Source organism: Nelusetta ayraudi, unplaced genomic scaffold (assembly GCF_046127955.1).
Source record: "Nelusetta ayraudi isolate G7.1 ecotype Tasmania unplaced genomic scaffold, CSIRO-AGI_Nayr_v1 ptg000026l, whole genome shotgun sequence".
NCBI classification, from domain to species: Eukaryota; Metazoa; Chordata; class Actinopteri; order Tetraodontiformes; family Monacanthidae; genus Nelusetta; species Nelusetta ayraudi.
Window position 1 is genome coordinate 3,825,165 of NW_027466076.1, and position 7,336 is coordinate 3,832,500.

Genomic DNA, 7,336 nt, shown 5'->3' on the forward strand with positions numbered 1-7,336 from the left:
TTTATTGTGTATTCGTGTAGTTCTTGTGTAAAAGTCTCCAGGGTTTGGAGTCTTTAATCGCTTTTAAATCTCCAAAGACTTTCGACGTCACCCCCCTACACATACACACACACACGCGCGCGCGCGACGGCGAGTCCACTTAAAAGGGGGCGGGGCATGGAAGATTTACTTCCGGGTCTGTGCCTCAGACCGGAATGCCAAATAGAAGTTTGAGTGCTTTGAAGTCGAGGCCCTGCAGCGGAAGTGACGTTTTCTGGTGGACAGTCTGAGGCTGTTAGACAACTTGCGACTTTTAAGGTTAAAAAAAATTATCTGAAGATATCCATCGTGTATGGCCGAGTTCGAGCCGGCCACCTCTCTGACGTCACATTTTACAGCTGCACACGCTCTACGCATGCGCTGTGCTGCAGACAACAGGACTGGTTGTGCGGCGACTGTCGATCGGTGCCACTTTCTGCGCCGCCGCTGCTAAAATATCACAACTTCCGGCGAGTGTCGTCGCCGTGTGAGGGGCTCGTAACCGCCGGATGAGGAAGCCGAAGTCGGCCGTAGTCCTCCGTACTCGGCCCGCTGGACTGCGCGAAGCCTCGAAGGGCCCGAAAGCGACGTCCTGGACATAAACAAAACACAGCGAGCTGCAGCTTAAGGTGGAGCGGCCGAGTTTAGCAGCAGCAGGAGCAGTAGGAGGTGGCGAGACGGCCATGGGAAGCACCGCGAACCGCAGGTAGAGCCGCGTGAACATGAGACAGGAGGGCGGCAGCTTGTCAGGAAGGCAGCCCGCGGTCGGTGGAGGAGACCCCGGACACCCCCGCTGCCGCTCCAGCCGGCCGAGCGGAGCAGCGCCGAGCCCCACCGCCCTGCACTAGAGTCCCGCCGGCCGGCCGCGGAGACATGGAGACGGTGGGACGGTTCGAGTTCAGCCGCAAGGACCTGGTCGGCCACGGAGCCTTCGCCGTGGTCTTCAAAGGCCGACACCGAGAGGTGAGCGGCCTGTCCGGCCTGTCCCGTCTGGAGCCTCGTCGGTCATTTCCGGTGAATCAGCTGTTGGTTTGTTGTCGTGGCGCCACCTTAAGAGGCCCGACGGGATGCGACCCAAAATAAACTGCTGACACACCATCAAACTGTAGCTGCTGTTGCTGCTGCTCCTGAGTCCGCCCCCTCCACACACACACACACACACACACACACACACACACACACACACACACACACACACACACACACAGCAGCAGCACTGCACTGCCTGCAGGGGGCGTCGCTTCAGCTGACCGGAAACGGTCAGCTAATGTTAGCAACAACATTCTGTCAACTGTGTGTTTCGGGGTCGCCGTCTGATTGGCCGACATCAGACAACAAGTTTCTGGGTTTACGTCCCTGCAGTCCTGAGGGGCTCCAGCTGGGGGCTCTAGAGGAGAAGTGTCCCTTTAATGTTGACACTGTCCTTGTTCACTCGCTGCGAGGATGACACAGCGAACCCAAAAGTGGCGTGAACCAGTTTACACTGCCTGTACGCAGTCGAGTCAGCAGGGGGCGCTGTAACAACAGCTGTCCACCTGGCACTTTGCTGAATTTTAAAATTGATTTTCATGCAGAGAAATGACATGTTCCTGCTTTATATAAGTGTGTGTGTGCGTGCGTGCATGTGTGCAGAAACATGACTGGGAGGTGGCCGTAAAGTGCATCAACAAGAAGAACCTGGCCAAGTCCCAGACGTTGCTGGGGAAGGAGATCAAAATACTGAAGGTGGGCGTGGCTCCCCTAGCAGGAGTCAGAGGTCAAAGGTCAGCTCTCTGTTGTTGACGACAACGGTTATGTCTCCCATACAGGAGCTGAAACATGACAACATTGTGGCGCTGCTGGATTTTCAGGTAGGTGACATCATCGCCCCCCATTTGCCCCTTTAAACGAGGTCGTGCCAACTCAGCAGCAACCCCCCCCCTCCCCCCCAAAACCTCCCAACGCCAGGCTGCCGTCTGATTGCCTGCAGTGGCGATAGAGAATCCATGTGGTCCGGCGGCTGCAGGCCGGAGATAAGACGGCATCTCCTGCCCCCCCCCCTCATGAGCAGAGTCTGTCTGTTGGTTGACATCGGTGTTCGGTTGAGGCTGTCTGGAGGAGAAGCAGCTGCTGATCCTGGTGTTAGACCAGTGCTTCTCAATCTTTCTCTGTCAAGCCCCACCTTGGAGGAAGAAACTTTTTCATTCACTTTGAGAAACACTGTGTTCGACTGACCCATTGCTCCAGTTTACAGTCTGCACCCTATAGTACCTCCTCTCCCTCTCTATCTATCTCTCTCTCTGTTTGCTGACCTTTGACCTGTTCTGGTCTCTCTCCCCAGGAGACGGCGAGCTCTGTGTTCTTGGTGATGGAGGTAGGTTGGACGTCGTGCTGCATTCACAAGCGACGGCTCGCTCAGTTCCCTCGACTGCGATTTCACACACACACTGTACAAGAAATTTGTCTCAGTGATGTCTGTGTATAACAATCTTCTAAAAATAAACCATTTTAATTGTAAAACATAACAACATAAACTGACTGTGCTAATGGATTTCTTGAGCCCCTGGGTGATCTGTCTCCCTCTCTCTGTCTCCCTCAGTACTGCAATGGTGGCGACCTCGCCGACTACCTGCAGTGTGAGTGTCGGCAGCCGGGGCTGAGAGAGAATAAAATTTGAATAATTCTTTCAATGAATATTTTAATATTGAATTGAGCATTTAGCGCTAGTTTAATCTTGTGATCTTTGTACTTAGTATTAATAATTTAGTTTCAAACAGTAATTATCTTCCCGAAGAGTCTGATTTTTTTTTTTTTTTTAATTGGTTTCTCTTCCACTCGCGCTGCGCCCTCTGCAAACCTGGCCGCTGCAGCCAAGGGCACGCTGAGCGAGGACACCATCCGGGTGTTCCTGCAGCAGATCGCCGGCGCCATGCGGGTCCTACAGGCCAAGGGGATCATCCACCGCGACCTGAAGCCCCAGAACATCCTGCTGTCGCACCCGCCGGGCCGCAAGTCCCACTTTAACAACACCTGCGTCAAGATTGGTAGGTGGTGGCGTCAGGAAGCTGTTGTCTAAGAGCAGAGGTGGGCAAACTTTTTTGACTGGTGGGGCCACAGTGGGTTCTAAAATTTGACAGAGGGGGCGCCAGAGCAACAGCAGATGGATGGAATGTTTTGGTGACCTACCTAATAGGAGAGAAAAATATATATCATGGGATATGAAGAAAACATGTGCTTTAATGTCCATTGAAAATGAACCAAAGCAAAATCGGTGTCTTTGTAGCCTCACGGTATTTAGCTCTTTATTGAAATGACTCTTAAAACACTGAGAACATTTATTTGTACAGTGAATTTTTTGGACTTACGATTAACATAATTTCTTCAAGTTCAATGGGCCACATATGGCCCCCGGGCCGTAGTTTGCCCATTAAAGCTTTTTAATCCAGCCCGGCGAACTTTAACAAATTACAATAATAGTATGTAAGTAATTAAATAGCTGTATTTCAACATTTTTTCAGCGTTTTAAGAGCACGTTTTCTACATATCTCATGATATATTTTTTCCTCCTTTGAGGCGGCTCACCAAAACACTCCATCCATCTGCTGCTGCTCCAGCCCCTCTGTCACATTTTTAGAACCCATTGCGCCCCCTGCTGGCCGTCCTCTTGATGGTTGTTCTTTTCTTCTCGGCAGCCGACTTTGGCTTTGCGCGACACCTGCAGAACAACATGATGGCGGCGACGCTCTGCGGATCCCCCATGTACATGGTAAGCACCGGCTGTGTTTCCGCCCACTCGCCCATGATGACATCACTGACCGCTGACCTCTGACCTCCCAGGCCCCGGAGGTCATCATGTCGCAGACCTACGACGCCAAGGCCGACCTGTGGAGCATTGGCACCATCGTCTTTCAGTGTCTGAGCGGCAAGGCTCCGTTCCAGGTGAACAAACTAGCTGTTAGCATTAGCTGTTAGCACGCTTAGCAGTCAACCACTAGGAGGCGCCGCCACCCCTGCTCTTTCTCTCTCTCTGTCTGTCTCACCTCTGCTACTGTCACTGCTGTGTCTGCAGGCGAGCAGCCCCCAGGACCTGCGGCTCTTCTACGAGAAGAACAAGACTCTCACCCCCAAGTAAGGAGCTGCAAGCAACCAGGATGTGGTGCACTGACCATGTGACCTGCAGTTTAGAGCAACCAGGAAGTGGTTCCCAGTCCAGGTTTAGTGGGCACCGACTATGTGACTGACCAGCAGTTTAGTGGAACCAGGAAGTGGTTCTCAGCTCACTCCCCAACAGTTTGGAGATGGTGTCATGGTCGACAGTTTAAAAGTGTTGTTTTAGCAGTGAGTGAGTGTGTGTGTGTGAGTGTTGTGAGCTGTCTGAGCAGTAGAAGTGCGCCACCGCGTGGAGCCTGCTGGTGACAGACAATGACGCTGCGCTCTTCTCCTCAGCATCCCCAGGGAGACGTCGGCCCACCTGAGGCAGCTGCTGCTCGGCCTGCTGCAGCGCAACCACAAGGAGCGCATGGACTTTGGTCAGTGGGCGCAGCGGGCGCAGCAGCCGCAGTCCAGCCGCTGCTCTGAGGTTCTGCTCATCTCAAGCTGTCTTCTGCTCTGCTCCTCACAGACGAGTTCTTCAGCCACCCCTTCCTGGAGGCCAGTGCGTCCATGAAGAAGAGTGAGTGCAGTGTGTGTGTGAGAAGGAGAAGTACCTGCCATGCTGCTGTATTGGCAGTCTAGTATCCAGTGGTGACCTCTGACGTCCTCCCTCCAGCCACTCCCGCCGTCTCCATGACCTGCCTGCCAAGCTCCGCCTCTGCCAGCTCCTGCAGCAGCTCCTCCACCTCCCACCTGGCCTCACCACCGGTCAGTGCCTCTGTCTGTCTGTCTGTCTGTGTGACTGTGACTGTCCGTCTGACCGACTGGCCGTTTATCTCCCTGTCTGTCTGTCCTGCAGCAGTCACTGGCCGAGGGCCAGCAGCTGCGCCTCAAGACTCCGTCCTCCCCGACTCCAGAGGGCACCACTGCAGGCGGCGGAGGCGGCAGCAGCAAGACTTCGTCGTCCTGCGACGCCGATGACTTTGTCATCGTCCCCGCCAACTTTGTCGGTGAGGCAGCGGCCGTCTCGTCCAATCCCATCGCACCTGTGTCACTGTCGTCCACTCAGTGTCCTTCCATATTTTGTCCAGCAGGGGAACTGACGAGTGAGAGCAAGGTGCTACCAGACAGCCTGATGGGCAGCAGGTGAGTCACCGCATCATCACCTGAGTTCAGGAGAGACAACTCGGCGCTGCTCACTTCTGCTTCTTCTTCCTCTCTCTCACTCTGGCTTCAGCTCTCTGCTGACCTCTGCTGGCGGCGGCTGCAGCCAGAGCAAAACGCCGCCACCCTGCTCGCCATCGTCCTGCAGCGGCTCGCCTGCTCCAATCAGGTAAAGCTTGTGGTGTATGGATCGAGTCTGAGCGCCATGGGTTGGAGGGACTACTTTCTCGACGTACCCCTTGGCCGAGAACATAGTCCCTCCAACCTGCAGCATGTTGACTCCAGCACAGCCTGTCTTAGACGGTGTCATGTGACCTGGTGCTCCTGCAGGGGGATGGACTTTCTGTCACGCCACCAGGCTCCGGCCATCCCTGTCCCCACGCAGCTCCACAACTACCGGCGCCTGGAGCAGAACCTGCAGGTGGCCAGACGGGAGGCGTGGCCACGGTCAGCTGACTCACACACACACATACACGCACACTCACACCCACTCAGACACACACTCTCATGGCTCTCTCTCTCTCTCTCTCTCTCTCAGGGACTTCTCTGCCCACAGTGGGCTGTCAACCCCCCCTCATCCTCATCCTCATCCTCCTCCTCCTCCTACGCTGGGCTTCCGCAGGCTGTCCCTAGGGGGCGCCAGACAGGCTCCGCTCTCCCCTCCAGCACCAGCACCAGCAGCCGCAACAGGGCTGGGCGCTCGGCTCCACAGCGCCCCCTGTCTGCTGGAGTGTGCCAGCGGCGGCGGCAGACAGAAGGTGAAGAAGCAGCACTCGGACCCGATGCCGCCGCCCAGCGGCCTGCTGGGACTCCGCCCACTTCACTCCTCCCCCCGACTCAGCGAGCTGATGCAGCGGAGCCCCCTGCCCACCATCCTGGGCTCCCCCTCCAGGGTGAGAGAGGGAGGGAGGGAGGGAGGCGGGGGCTGTGTGTGTGTGTGTGTATGTGTGTGTGTGTGTGTGTGTGTGTGTGTGTGTGTGTGTGTGTGTGTGTGTGTCGTCCATGCAGTCTCTGACCTTTGACCCCTGCCCCCCAGGCCGTCCCCCCCTTCGAGTTCCCCCGGCCCCCCAGCTCCCCCAACCTGCTGGACCTGCTGACCCAGCAGGGCCTCGTCGGCGCCCCCTGTGGGTGCAGAGAGACGGGCGCCAAGGGCTTCGGCAGGTTAGTGGTGGGGGACCTGCAGTGATGCCCTCCAGCCAGCAGGGTGTGTGTGTGTGTGTGTGTGTGTGTGTGTGTGTGTGTGTGTGTGTGTGTGTGTGTGTGTGTGTGTGTGTGTGTGTGTGTCGAGCACACCATCACCTCTCCGCTTTCTTTTTTGCAGGTCGCTGAGCGCCGGCCGCCTGTCTGATGTCCTGCTGAGGGCGGCGTTTGGCCCCGACAGAGGCAGCGCTGAGAACCTGACCTTTGACCCCGCAGGTTGGTCAGCTGACTTCAGCCCCTGTCTGCTCCCCCTCCTACTTTTCTTTCTCCTTCTCCTTCTCCTTCTCCTCTGCCTCCTCATCCTTCTCTTCCTCTATTTTTTCCTCCTCTTCCTCTTCGTTCTCCTCCACCTCCTCCTCCACTCACCCTCGTCTCCTGCTGTGCTCTAGTGCCCTCCGGAGGCTCTGAGGTGGTCTTCACAGTGGGCTCCCCCCCTGGCGGCGTCACTCCGCCCCCCGGTGGCCGGCAGAGGAAGCACTCAGGTATCAATCAGGTCCAGGCAGCAGCACTTGTCGGCCTCTGAGTGCAGAAGCCGCCAGCTGATGGTGGTGAACTTTGACCCCGCAGGAGGTTCCTTCATGTCGCTGAGTCCCGCCGGCTCCCTGGGCTCCGAGGCCCCGCCCAGCCCCCGCTACGGCTTCGCCTCTGCCGCCGCAGTGACCTTCGAGGCCCCCGAGCTGCCGGAGGAGACGCTGATGGAGGTGAGGAAGGGCAAGAGGGGGTGGGAGGCCGGCTGGGGTTGGTGGTGGTGACCGGAGCGTAACGGAACATGCGCCCCCCCCCTGGTCGAGAGCAGCAGGAGCACACGGACACGGTGCAGAGCCTGCGTTTCACACTGGACTTCGCCCGCTGCCTGATGGAGGTGGCGGGAGCCCGGGGGGGC

General features: G+C 56.8%; 1 protein-coding gene across 2 annotated transcripts in view; it reads left to right on the forward strand.

The window, feature by feature from the left end:
• The first annotated feature begins 226 nt into the window (after positions 1-226).
• ulk1b (unc-51 like autophagy activating kinase 1) overlaps positions 227-7,336 on the forward strand; it is a 9,387-nt gene continuing 2,277 nt past the window's right edge. The window contains exons 1-22 of one of the 2 annotated variants that reach the window (XM_076029148.1): positions 227-981; positions 1,651-1,743; positions 1,827-1,868; positions 2,339-2,371; positions 2,597-2,633; positions 2,868-3,041; positions 3,690-3,763; positions 3,835-3,936; positions 4,067-4,125; positions 4,444-4,526; positions 4,619-4,669; positions 4,766-4,857; positions 4,949-5,099; positions 5,181-5,235; positions 5,327-5,422; positions 5,584-5,700; positions 5,792-6,146; positions 6,290-6,414; positions 6,575-6,669; positions 6,843-6,935; positions 7,021-7,154; positions 7,250-7,336. The exon at positions 7,250-7,336 is cut by the window's right edge and continues 116 nt beyond it. In XM_076029148.1, the coding sequence (XP_075885263.1) occupies positions 892-981; positions 1,651-1,743; positions 1,827-1,868; positions 2,339-2,371; positions 2,597-2,633; positions 2,868-3,041; positions 3,690-3,763; positions 3,835-3,936; positions 4,067-4,125; positions 4,444-4,526; positions 4,619-4,669; positions 4,766-4,857; positions 4,949-5,099; positions 5,181-5,235; positions 5,327-5,422; positions 5,584-5,700; positions 5,792-6,146; positions 6,290-6,414; positions 6,575-6,669; positions 6,843-6,935; positions 7,021-7,154; positions 7,250-7,336 (2,238 nt within the window). In that variant the 5' untranslated portion in view covers positions 227-891. The remainder of the gene's footprint in view (positions 982-1,650; positions 1,744-1,826; positions 1,869-2,338; positions 2,372-2,596; positions 2,634-2,867; positions 3,042-3,689; positions 3,764-3,834; positions 3,937-4,066; positions 4,126-4,443; positions 4,527-4,618; positions 4,670-4,765; positions 4,858-4,948; positions 5,100-5,180; positions 5,236-5,326; positions 5,423-5,583; positions 5,701-5,791; positions 6,147-6,289; positions 6,415-6,574; positions 6,670-6,842; positions 6,936-7,020; positions 7,155-7,249) is intronic. The other variant, XM_076029149.1, reaches the window with a different exon arrangement.